Below are 13,451 nucleotides of genomic sequence, written 5' to 3' on the forward strand. Positions count from 1 at the left end.
TAGCCCATGTCCCTTCCCAAGCATAAATTTTGCTCATACAAGGAAGAACGCTTGCATAAACATGAATAATTGTAACAGCAATTTAAATATACTATATTGTATGTTAAAATTTACATTTGTGAATATATTAAAGCATCCATAGAATGGAAGATATTTGAAGCTTTTTTAAAGAAAGGACCAAAAGAACCTCAATCTATGTGATTTATTCACAGTGTAGTTTATCTGTATGCCATCTAATTCATTCCAGATATTTATTTTTGTTTGTCTGGTATTTCTTTTTATTTTTATGCTATTTTAAGGCCTAAGCTAGTTTTTGTCTCTTACCTCAAAACAATGATAAAACAAACCATTACCATATTTTTCGGAGTGTAAGATGCACCAAGGTTTTGAAGAGGCAAATTTTTTAAAAAAAGTTTTTGCACTCCCAAAAATGGCCCGTTCCCCCCCCCCCCCAAAAGGGCATGAACAACTCTTAGGAGGCTTGTACAGTATTCCTGGGGAGGGTGGGGGGAATAGCTGCCTACAAGATATGCACAGCCATTTTGGTGAACGGGCGAGGTTTCAGGAGGCAAAAAAAATACTGTATTCGGTGTTTAAGATGCATCCAGATTTTCAGCCTCTTTTTTGAGGGAAAAAGGTGCGTCCTATACTCTGAAAAATACGGTAATTATGTCCAGTAGTATAGGCACACAGAAAGCCTCATTTGAAGAATTGGGACCCAGCTGTCTATATTTAAGTGGTTACAAGGTTGTGTGTCTTCACACAGCAGCATTGTAAGCTGGTGCAGATATTTCAGATAAAGGTACTTACAGGACTTAAAATCTCAGCTCTTAAAATTACAAAATAGTCCAACACTGAGAAATTAAAGAAGTACCCTTGGAGACATCATAATTCTAAAATTAATGAAATTCTCACCATTGGAATCCAGGTGTGCAGAGTGAGAACTGACAAAGTTTATTTTATTTTTGGGCCCCAAAAGGTGAAATGTGATTAAAAGAAGATGCTTGCATATTCCACAGAAGGAGAAAGTGAACTATTTGAAGGAGAAAGTGAACCACTTGATTCACTGGAATGTTTGTAGATATTTGATCTTAATGGAAATGTTGATTTTCCTATGTTGACGTCTATGCTTGATTCGGGCATCTTCACTATGGAATATATTGTGTTCATTTCTTCATGCAAACCTTTGGCAGTGTTGCCTTCATGAATCTGAACACACAAGAAAAGAAAAACACCCTTTTAAAATTAATATCTTAACTCGCCACATTCCATTTTAAATACTATACAAGGAAATATGTATATGCATTTGTATTTGTGTTATGGACTTGTAATTTAACGTGTGCATATGTTTTGGTGTAGCCAAACTAACATATTTTTAAAAATAACTTACTTGAAGTGCTGTCAAGTCCTGAGTCTTGCTGGGCCATGACAGAAATCAAAGTGGGAGCAACTTTTTGCCTTCCTCTTCCTGTTATTCTATAAAATTACATTCCTTAATTAAGAATGAGAGCAATTGAAGGCAAGTATGCGTGTCTCAGGATAATGTTGCAGGATTTAAGGGGGGACCAGAGGTTTTGTATTCTGAGCTTTTAAACTCATGCTGGAGCCCATCTTAAGGGAACTTCTCTCTAGCAGAATGTGTGCTGTTCTGTGTGTGGTATTTATAGTCCGGTTGTATCTTTTAAGATATTGATTGGGGTGTGTTGATGGCTGGCTTTTAAGTTGTTAGCTGTCTTTGCTTGAGCTGTCCAGCCCTTGCCTTCAAATACTTGATAGGCTGGTGGTAAATCAGCATTCCTGTTGACTCATGGGGGGGCCTGTTTCCCAGACTTCGATCATATCCCTGGCTGTTTTTGTGCCTGCTCATCCAACAATCTTAGTAGCTGTGAAGCTATTGCAGCTTTTGCCGCTACTAAGATTGTTGAACAAGCAGGCCCAAAAACAACCAGAGGTCCTGGTGACCGATCCAATTGGATCCTGCATTATTTTTTCTGTAATTTAAGTAAACAAAACACAATGATGTACTTTCACTTCTCTCTCTGAAAAAAGGTTGAGTGAAAATGTGTACATTATTAAGGAATTCACAGAAAAAACAATTTACCAGCATTCCAACAGCAATGAATTAACTATATTTCCTATAGTCTACATTAAATGCTGGGTAATGAGACATAGGATTGCATGAAATATTTTTCAGTAACTTTGAGGACAACAGTTAGTGAAGTTTAGTACTTAGTTTGAAGTTTAATTCTACACAATGAAAATTGTTCAGGTTTCAGTAATTATGACATGGACATAATTAGTGAATTTTTTTCTTGAAAGAATTACTGCTTTAATCCAAACCCAAGCCCCACAATCTTTGAATCGTTTCCAAATATATGAGTTGAGTAGGATGGTAGCAAAGAAAATAATTGTAAAAACTGTAGTACTTGAATAATGAATTTTCTGCAAGGAAGAAACTGTTCATGATCAAAAAAATTCCTCTTTTGTTGAAGGGGATATCTTACCTGTAAGGCTGTTACTCTACAGTTTGGATTATCATCAAAATTCAGGTCATCTGCCCCTATTAAGAAGAGAGTCTCATTTTAGTATATACTGTAAGTGTTCCTGCCTTTAGGCCAATTTTCTCTTTTCATTAGAGATACAGTATGAAACTTGTAGCCTCTTTCAGATGTTGCCGAACTACAGTACCCAGCAACTAAAACTCTAGCTCAGTCAATGGTGTGGGATGTGGATGTTGTAGTTCAGCAACATGTGGAGGAGGCTACAATTGCATCTTCTTTGCTGACCCATCTGCATCTGGCCCAAGCTGAAAAGCTGTTAGAAAAGCTCAGACTCTAGTATTGCCTTTATTTTCAAAATAGTCTGGGATTTATTTATGTGAAAGTCTTACAGAAGGTCTATTTTTCCATGTCTATAAAATAGAATAATTGTAACTGATAGGTTATGGCAAGGGACAGAAGGCTTTGATTCTACCCACCTCTTAGTCTTAGCTACATTACATGCTTACTTCTTTTTAATAGATGGAATAATGTAGAACTCAACTGATACACAAAAGCATCTCTTGGACAGAAGCCCCAGTTCTTGCTATTCCAGCCTCACAAAGGCTTTTTCTAGATTCACAAGTGACAATACAGTTTAAACAGTGTTAAAATGAATATGAAACCTCAAAGTCTGTCCAGATAATTTCATCTTGGAATGCAGTTCTCATATTTTCTTAATATCATATGCTATATTTGCATATGCATAAGCTTCATTCATATTCATTAGTGTTCTGATGATATGCTATAAAACATGCATGAAAATCTGAGCTGTAGGAAGACAAAAGAAGTGCTAAACATACCTCTCCTCTTTCTCTTGATGAGCACTATGACAACTAATATGAAGGTAGCACAAATTACTACACCAACAGCAATGGAAGCCAGAATCCAGATAACCTGGTAAACTCTGCAATAATCACAGTTGCATTAATTAAAACAAGTTAATGGTCTATTTGGCAGATTACCTTTGTACGTGAAGCACAAAGTTATATTTTACGTGGATTTCAGAAGGAAGCAGAAAAATGAAAACAGCTTGAACTTGGTAGCACACTTACGGAGTGAAAGAAAAAGACTCCCGATAGACAACTATGCTAAATATTCTATCATGAATCTGAAAACTTCCAAACCATAAAAAATAAACCTGGGAATACTCTAAAACAGGAGTATCAAATTCAAGGCCCAAGGGCCGAATCCGCCCTGCGGAGTGCTTAGATTGGGCACGTGGGGCTGCCTTGGAAACAGTAAAAGACTGGCCCGCGGTGTCTGCCAGCGAAAACGGGCTCCCAATCTTTGTTTTTGGCTGGGATGGCCTCCTGCAACCCTTTGCCAGTGAAAACTGAGCTTGGGAGGGCCACATGCTCTTGAGCTCCGTTTTCGCTGGCAGAGGGTTGCAGGAGGTCATCTCAGCCAAAAACAGAGATTGGGAGCCCATTTTCGCTTGCAGAGTACTCGGGCCGCTACAGGCGCCCCTGACATGAGTAGCATCAAGCTGGCCAGGCCCCTCCCCAGCCCCCCAGCCCCCCAGCCCCCTGAGGTCAAACACGACCCTGCTCTAAAATATAACAATCTGTTAACGGAAGAGGCAAAAATCTACAACTGTATCTTTGCTTTGATAATTAGTTAAAACTAACTGCAGTGTCTCAAAGAGTAAATAAGTAAATAGATCCCACAGCAAGCACAGTTTCTTGATGAATCTTTTCAAATTGCAATTTAAATGGTCGATACCTTTGTTCATCTTCGCTGGTCTTTTGCTGTTCTGAAAGTAAAATCATAACAAAAAAGAATGTCAAAGGTATTGACATCATCATTGTTGGTCTTCATAGATAAGTTTTAAGTTTACCTTAGGTCAGGATATATTTTTTACACCACGCAACATCTATTTCTTTTTCTAAAACTCCTCCCTTTTTGCCCATCAAGGTCTTAACATGAGCACAAACAGTTATAGCCTAAAGTAGACAATGTACAAGTTGTTGTATCTTGATCTCAGACGTTTCCTGGTATGTGAAGGCACTGCCCACCAGTCCGTCCGTCCGTCCCTCCCCCGTCCCAATTATCTGTTAGTACTCACCTTTTTGAACAATCACCCTGATGTTTCTTAAAGGGATTATATTGAGGCCATCAAGAACCCCAAACCAATATGACCCTGTATCTTCTGATTGAAGAGCTGACATGAAGACATAAATACATCCATTTCCCAAATCATTTAGAATGACACGTTGATTTGGTTGTGTAGTGAGACCTTTCCACCGTGATCCGGAGAAGCTTATGGGCTTTTCAAGACTGCACTCTTTCATCAGTTCCTCTTTGCACCACACTTTCTTTGCTTGCACATGTTGCTGGGAACAAAAAATCTTGACACTGAGAGATTCTCCTTGTGTCCTGGTCACCTCTTGCTTTTTCATTCCATATATGGTGGAAGTAAATGGCATCCTAGATGTTGGAGGTGAGACAGTTTTACTAGGCAAGAAATAACCTAGGAAAAGAGCAGTTAAAAAAAAGATAAGTTTGGTCTGTCATATCTAGTGGTCTTATGCCTTACTTGTTACAGCAATGAGTATGCAAAGCATTCAACACAGTAAGAAGAATGAAGCATCTGAATAATTAAAGAAATTGTGACTTTCGTGAAATCCACATGGTCCTTCTGGAATCGTCTCTGTGTCTGTGCAGATATAACTGTTTTTGAGATTACTTAGGATTTTCAATTCAATAGCGTCTCATTAATCGAACTTAGCTCAGTAAATCTTTCAGGGTCTTCGGGGAAAAAACAGTAAATACTATGAAAAAGGGCATTTGGCTAGGTTTGACACGGGGGCATTCAAGTGGTAAAAATAGGTCAAAAGGACCCTGCAGTAAACTGTGCCCCCCTTTTAAATGTGTACTGCACACATGGCAAAGGTATCACTAGGATAGAGTTTCAATTGTACAGTTTTTTTCCAATCCGCTTTCTCTTATAGATGCACCTGTTCAGAATATTAAACTGATGATGAAAATGATATGCGATAATGCAAGTTATGTTGGCGTATTGTAACAAAAAATTGCATTCTGACAAAAATAGGTAATAGGATACAACAACACAGCTGCCACAACACATGTTCCTTCTGGAGCAAACTAAACTTGGTAGGGACAGAAACAGTCTTCCTGAACTATGGATATATTTTAAAGGATATATTTTAAAGTTACCTGAGGCTCAAGGTGAACCAAGGTATGTATCAAAATATAAGATTGTCCATCACAAATTCTCATACATGGCAGACTCCACTCATATGGCTTCTCAGTCTCTACACACCAGAGACAATATGGTACCAGCATCAATGTCAGACCCCTATATTCTGAAAGTCCTTTTATCTGAGAAATGGTTACACACACACACACACACACTTATCCACCAATGCTTACCGTGCTCACTATGATGAACTACCATTTTGATTGATTTTACGGAAACCATTTTCATCCCGGTTAGAATTCCAAACCAATATCTCCCTGAATCTTCAATTTGGAGATTCTTCATGAGTACAGAAATGCAACCTTTCACTACACCTTCAGACATGATCTTTTGGTTTGCTTCAGAAGTCAGATATTGCCATCCTAGTTCTGTGAGGTTACTTGGATCTTGGAATTGGCATTCTATGCGTTGTGTTTCTTTGCACCAAACAGGGTTTCCTTGCCAATATTGATAGGCACAGAAAGCTTTTATTCTGAGGGAGGTTCCTTGAATTAGTCCCACCTCTTTCGGACTCTTTCCTGTGTTTTGCAGACTTGCAGTAGAAGGACTTGGGAACAAATAAGACGTACCGGATGCAAAAAGACCTGGAACAAAAGCCGTATTGATAAAGTTGACAGATCAAATAGTCTAACTCAACTCTTAGCAACACAGGTTCTCCATGGGAGGCACAAATATTTCTCGGCTTCAACAGGATTGAATGAATGTATATTTGGAATTCTCTAGGACAGGCTGGCCACTCACAAAGATGCCCTAAAAGAAGAAGAATATACACCCAATGTATATCTCTTTTGTATATGCTTTGTAGGTGATGGAACTTACCTGTCATTCCTTTTGAGGTGGTCTGAACCCTTTTGCTATATGTGAGTTCAGCTCAATTGTGGTGCTAAAGTGAGCAATGGAGTGTCAGATTGCTGACCCCCAAAAGGTTTTTCTCAAAAGACTATCTCAAAAGCCTCGACAAACACAATGTGTTTTTAATGCATTTCAAATCTTAATTAAGAATCTATTTGTAGCCTACATGTAGGCTGCAAAACCAACCTGTATTTCCCTCCCTCCCTGCATTTCATCCCAATTTAAATCCCACATCAGTGTAGTCACTGAACTTTATGTATCTGTTGAACAGTGGCCCTTTAATAAAATGTGTCGGTTTGGAAAGATGTACCAGACTCATCCTGATTTCTCACTACTGTCTAGTCATTACTGGCCATGCATTAATAGCACTCTGGTGACCTTTTTGACAAAAGAATGCTTATTTATAAGAAAAGAGTATTTGTTGATAGCACTTTCACCCGGCCTGAAAGTACATCTAGCTAAACAGATGTTGATCTCTTAGAAAAGTGGCACAAAAAGTATGACATCCCTCTTGTGACCTCAAAATCCTTGCAGTTGATGGGGCTAAAAAAATGCTCCCACAATGTATTTTTGACTGAGTTCAAAAGTATGTATCTTAAGCCTATAGCTGCTAAAGGTACTATCTCATCACTTAAAACTTCTGAAATCCCCTCCTCAAATCATTCCTAGCTCTTCACATGCTGTATGGATTTGGGAGTAGCCCCTAAAGCCAACAGAAGTTGCTCACCTATTTTATCATCTCACTATAAATCCCTAATATTAGTGAAGTGTAAGAGCACACTCCATGCACTGTACATGATACTAATGAAGCCTGAGTAGGAATATGTAGAATTGGGTATTTTCCCATTCTTTCTGGAAAAAATAGGAACCAAACCAAACATTCATTTGCATCAATTATTAGAAAATGAATAAGCAGAGCCTCACAATATCATTGAACTTCTGTATTGACCAAGAAAAGAGAGTATTCAGTGTCATACCTGTGAGCATCAACAGTAGTTGGAGGCCTGGGAAAACTTCCATCTTGTAACTGATCTCGAGCAGAGAAGGCTGTGGGTAAATGTGCCCTTGCAGGAAGGAAACAAATTCCCTTCGTCATTGTCACTGTTGGTCTGGAGCTGTGTGAAAATGCTTTGCAATGTCAATAATTAAAATGTTGGTAAGTTGTCTGACATGGATTGCACCCAGATGCATCTTAACATGTGTGCATCCAGATTCACGCAGGTGTGATTTTTGAATAGTGGAGTAGTGGTGGAAACGTTCATCCCTTTGAGATACTTTTTAAGCAAACAAATCTGTATGCAAATAATAGTGACTGCGTCTGGATAATTCATTCACTCACTCACTCACTCACTCACTCACTCACTCATTCTATATGACTACCCATCTCATATATGACTCCGAGCTGCTAAAAAGAATAAAAATATCACAAAAATATAAATAGCAAATAGAAGAGCCAAGATGAAACCAACCAAGCAGCATGGTTGACAAGCTCAATTATATAATCTGGACCCCAGGTTTGCCCAAGTTTTTAAGGCCTCACAGGCAGTAAGATTGGGGCAAGTCTAAACTCTTGTGAAATTATGTTCCAGAGGGCAGATGCCGCAACAGAAAAAACTCTCCTCAAGAACCTTTCAGGTGCACTTCCCAGTAGACAGGACCTGGGGCATGACCCCCCCCCCCAAATGAATCTCACAGGACAGGTAGATACAGCTGGGGACAGATGCAAGTAACTCGGCCCCATCTCATGTTGGTGCCTATGCTCCAGAAAATATTAAGATTAGGGTTTGTTTTTATAGTTAATTAAATATAGAGGTAATATCATTCTTCTACAGTTGTGTATTAAATAATTTCCTGCCTCTTTCATATTCAAAATTACAGTTTGGTAACCAGTTTCAGATATCTATGAGTGCGCATCCAGGGGCTTTGGAGGCTATTGAATGCTCTTCTGGGATTTCCAATTCTATATATTTATATTAGAGAAAGATGCTTTTGCTATTTGCCTCCTTAGGCATCAGATTCATGATGTATTTGTCTTATTACTCATTACCCATGTTGCCCATACTTGTGCGCTCAAAAATGTTACAGAGATTGTGTCATAAAGGTTTGTGATGTGTGAATGTGTGTTTTTAGTAGGATTTGCTATTTTTTTTATCACGTGGTGGCTCATTGGCTAAGACGCTGAACTTATTGATCAGAAAGGTTGACAGTTTGGTAGTTCGAATCCCTAGCGCTGTGTAACGGAGTGAGCTCCCATTACTTGTCCCAGCTTCTGCCAGCCTAGTAGTTCAAAAGCATGTAAAAACGCAAGTAGAAAAAATAGGAATCACCTTTGGTGGGAGGGTAACAGCGTTCCGTGCACCCTCGGCAGTTAGTCATGCCAGCTACATGATCATGGAGACATCTTCGGACAGTGCTGGCTCTTTGGCTTTGAAACGGAGATGAGCACCGCCCCCTAGAGTTGAGAACGACTAGCACATATGTGCAAGGGGAACCTTTACCATTATCATTTCACTAATTTATGAAATTAGCTGATAAAGAATATATTGTGGTTATTACTGATATCCCAAAGTTTGCATGAAAGATAGTGTTCATGTACATAAACGTACCATATTTTTCAGAGCATAAGACACACCTTTCCCCCCCAAAAAAGAGAGTGAAAATCTGGGTGTGTCTTATACACTGAATACAGCATTTTTTTGCCTCCAGAAACCCCGCCCCCGCACATCTCATTATTTGCAAAAATGGATGCGCAGAACGTTTGGGAAGCCTGCAAAGTGCTCTCGGGGGTTGGGGAGAGTAAAAATGAGTGAGAAATGGGCTGTTTACTGCTTGTTTTTCCTCCTCAGCCCCCAGGAGCACTCTATAAGCCTCTCAAGGCCTATGCCAGACCTGTTTTTTTGCAAAAAAATAAAAAAAAATGGGCCCATTTTTGCGAAAACAGACCATTTTTTGCTCATTTTTGCGCCCCCCCCCCAGTTTGCAGGCCTCTCAAACTCTCTGCATGCCCCGTTTTCCACAAAAAACACGGTTTGCAGAGGGTTTGGGAGGCTTGCAGAGTGCAAAAACATTTTTTAAAAATTTGCCTCTTCAAAATCTTGGTGCGTCTTATACTCCGGTGTGTCTTATAGTCCAAAAAATACAGTATATGATGTGGGTGAGGTGACCATTAGACAGGCAACAAAATTACATTTTTGTAATTTTTATAGGTGAGATCCGAATTCAGCCCTAGCATTCATAACACTCTGTAACACAAAAACCATCCAGATGGTTTTTCCTTCTGTTATTTTGTTATATGAGGAGAAAAGGGACTCGTCCCTCGATTCTTACCTTACCAGAGGAAATGAAGTTTGTTTTGTTCCTGTGTTGCCAATGAATAAACTAAGTAAAACGATACTTCAGACAAGCAGGGGAAGCATAAACCACAACCAAGAGAAGAAAGCGGGTTGTCCTATTTTTATAGAAGGCTGTTGTGCAACTCGGAAACAGGCCTTGGAAATGAGATTGAACTTCCACATGCTCAGGCAGAAGTTTCAGTTAATTATATCCCCTCACCCCACATCATTTTTTTAGCAGGCAGTCCAGTGGAAGGACTGCCACACAGTCACAAAAACCTTTCCTAAGGGACCAGGGACATTTCTTTCTAGGTTGAGTTATTGACCCCTAACAAATCACAACCCAGAATTGGCATTTGGAGGACTTGTTGTTAAGGCATGGACGGATAGAGTGTGTCTTCTACACAGAGCCATTGCTGATTATTGGGGGTCAGCATGATGGAAGTTGCAGTCCAATAAGTTAGCTTTGGAATGTAAACTTTCAAAGATTACAGTGAATGTCGCCCACATTTTCCTAGGAATATATGCCTCACTGAACATAATAGCACCTAAGTTTGAATAAGAATTAGGACTGCAAGGTAAACGGGGGTCAAGAGTGTCAGAAGAATAATTTGGGGTTCCAACTCAAGCCGGGATTGCACAAGAATAAATAAAAATGAGATCCGGACAACTGTGAGGAAAGAAAGAAAAAACATTTATTCCTAAAAGCAAACAGTTTGCTACAGAGAAATGGGATACAGTAGCAGACGTTTATAGGGAGAACTTGTCTGAGGTGTGGAAGTATCTATATGCTGATTCTAGGGTGACACTTGAGGGGTGTGTATGTGTGTGTTTATGTTTGGTGTGTGTGCGTGTGTATTCTTGTGAACATGCTGGAACACTTAATTAACTCTTGTGTTTGCATACATTATCCTTTGATATGCAGGTTGGGTAACTTGTTTGGGAGTTTGAGAAAGTTTAGGTAAAGGATTTTCCCCCATTTACTTTTTTTACTTGATTAATTTAGTTTCAGCTTGACTGTCAAATAACTAGTGGAGGCACTGATCCTCAGACCATTGTGGATTCTGTTAATGTTTTAAGGGAAGATGGAAACAGTATAAAGAATAAAGCATTTGGACATAAAACGTCTTACAAGAGCTAATTCATGAAGCTGAAGCTGTCATGTAATCGTTTTTCAAACTACAAGTTACTGCGTTTTGAGATGCGTAATCTTTTAGTGAGATCTTTATGCTAGAACTTGTTGGAATAAAAGAAAGATCATGTGTCTCTTCTTCCAGCTGAGTGGCACACCTGGAGGCTTGTTTTCAGATCAATGAAGGAAGGAAGTTGTAGACAGCATGAGTAAGGAGAAGAAACCAGAATGCCTATTCTGTGCATTTAAATTGCAAGCATCCCGACACGAGGCATGAATTAAAAGCATATGGATGAGATAAATGTGATGAAATAAGACAAAGAGATATAGATTGTTAAGTCCTCGAGGCTAGGACGCCATTGTCTATCATTGCCGGCCCCTGATTGGTTGAGACGCGAGTAGCCAGCTGGCGGGAGAATGCAGCCATTCTATTGGTTCAGCGTCTGACAGCTCTAGCATAAAAAGGGCTGTCAGCTGTCAAATGCTGCTGTTTGCCAGGTCGAGGTTTGCCTTACATTTTGCCGTGTTATACTTTTATAAAGGTTGTGTTAGCTTCAACCTGCCTTGCCTCAGTTCCTGTCTGCCTTGTTCTCCCTACAGAACACTGGCGACGAGGATAGGATCAGGACTGAGGTAAAGGAAAAGCGAAGTCACTAATAAGAGCTGCCTCAAGTCACAGGCGACGAGAAGTCGCTCCAAGGCTAATTCCTCAAGTTCCATCCTTCTAAGGATGGCTAATCTACCAGCATTCATGGCATTCAGCCCGGCAACTGAAAGATGGGATGCCTACCTCGAGCGGTTTGAGTGCTTCCTGGAGGCAAATGACTTCACCGGTTTGTCCAGTGGTTGTAAAAGAAGATATTTTCTCAGCGCATGTGGCCACAAGATGTTTGGAACAGCTAGGGCTTTAGCAGCCCCTCCATCCATTCGATGCCTTGGGAGATTCTTTTGGAGAAACTTAAAAATAATTACTCTCCACTCCCTCGCGCATAGCCAGACGTTATGTGTTTAGGCAGAGGACCCAGAGAGAAGGGGAATCTGTGAGCGATTACATGGCTTCCCTCAGAACAGCGGCCCTGCACTGTGACTTTCCTGTACTGGATGATGCCCTGTTATAACAGCTGGTCTGTGGTATCAAAGACCTCAGACTTCAGCGATGCTTGCTGGCACGAAAAGAGCTGAGCCTTCAGGCAGCCGTGGATGAAGCCACGGCATATGAAATGTTTGACAAATCCACCGCAGAAATTCAGAGATTTCCGCCACCGGCCACCCATCCAGCAGGCCAGCGTATTTGGCTGACTACGCATGTGCTAACTGGGAGGAGAGGGGTGTTAAGTCCTCGAGGCTACGATGCCATTGACTATCATTGCCTGCCCCTGATTGGTTGAGACGCGAGCAGCCAGTTGGCGGGAGAATGCAGCCATTCTATTGGTTCAGCGTCTGACAGCTCTAGTATAAAAGGCTGTCAGCTGTCAAATGCTGCTGTTTTTGCCAGGTTGAGGTTTGCCTTATATTTTGCCGTATTATACTGTTAATAAAGGTTGTGCTAGCTTCAACCTGCTTTGCCTCAGTTCCTGTCTGCCTTGTTCTCCCTACAGAACATAGATATTTTCTAATGGTTGCCTCCTGGTACTATTTTCTAGGACTATCACCTCTATTTGTGGTAAAATTATTAAGATTTTAATAGCTCCAGTTACAGTAGCTAATAATTAAAGGCGTGGGAGTAATATGTTAGGAAGAGAAAGACAATTCAATGCACAAGACAGGGTTCATCCTCATGTCTTATTAACTGCAGCAAGATTCCCTGCCAAACAACTTTTTACAATAATGTTTTCCCCCTTCCTCCTGCACAAGTCTTGCCATACAGCAGAGGTGGTATTCAGCAGGTTCTGACCAGTTCTGGAGAACCGGTAGTGGAAATTTTGAGTAGTTCGGAGAACCGGTAAATATCATGCCTGACTGGCCCCGCCCCCATCTATTCTCTGCCTCCCGAGTCCCATCTGATCAGGAGGAGATGGGGATTTTACAGTATCCTTCCCCTGCCACGCGCAGCAAGCCATGCCATGCCCACCAAGCCACGCCCACAGAACCGGTAGTAAAATGTTTTGAATCCCACCACTGCCATACAGCCTATGATATTTCACTGATAATGTGGTGATAACTGATAAGATGATGAAGGGGGTCATTTTAGCTTCTTCAGACTGTTGAAGACATCTCTGTTCCTCTCCAGTAGCTGGACATTTCCCACCATGGTCATTTTAGCTTGGACTCTAAGGAGAGAGCCGGATTTCTGACGTCTGCTGATGACTTCTGATGACTTCTGCTGATGCCTTATGCCATTGCATAATGCCTGACTGGTGTTTTGGAAAGCACTG

At 40.5% G+C, this 13,451-nt stretch overlaps 2 protein-coding genes across 2 annotated transcripts in view; one reads left to right on the forward strand and one right to left on the reverse strand.

The window, feature by feature from the left end:
- Nucleotides 1–13,451, forward strand: part of PPARD (peroxisome proliferator activated receptor delta) — a 146,595-nt gene that overhangs the window by 91,065 nt on the left and 42,079 nt on the right. The window lies entirely within an intron of this gene.
- On the reverse strand, nucleotides 543–7,623 carry LOC309389835 (uncharacterized protein). Its single transcript, XM_081948686.1, has 7 exons — nucleotides 7,590–7,623; nucleotides 5,934–6,344; nucleotides 4,606–5,010; nucleotides 4,263–4,293; nucleotides 3,341–3,444; nucleotides 2,505–2,560; nucleotides 543–1,209 (listed from the first exon to the last, which is right to left on the reverse strand). The coding sequence occupies exons 1-7, from the start codon at nucleotides 7,597–7,599 to the stop codon at nucleotides 991–993; spliced, it is 1,236 nt and encodes a 411-aa protein (XP_081804812.1). The 5' UTR covers nucleotides 7,600–7,623; the 3' UTR covers nucleotides 543–990.

This window comes from Natrix helvetica (assembly GCF_964273705.1).
Source record: "Natrix helvetica genome assembly, chromosome: 3".
NCBI classification, from domain to species: Eukaryota; Metazoa; Chordata; class Lepidosauria; order Squamata; family Natricidae; genus Natrix; species Natrix helvetica.

Excerpts from the sequence above, each read along its gene's own strand:
- LOC309389835 (XM_081948686.1), bottom strand. Across the intron at positions 5,011-5,933 it reads AGTTCATCATAGTGAGCACG|GTTATTTCTTGCCTAGTAAA; the intron begins GTAAGCATTGGT and ends CTCTTTTCCTAG. Across the intron at positions 1,210-2,504 it reads GTAGAGTAACAGCCTTACAG|ATTCATGAAGGCAACACTGC; the intron begins GTAAGATATCCC and ends TTGTGTGTTCAG.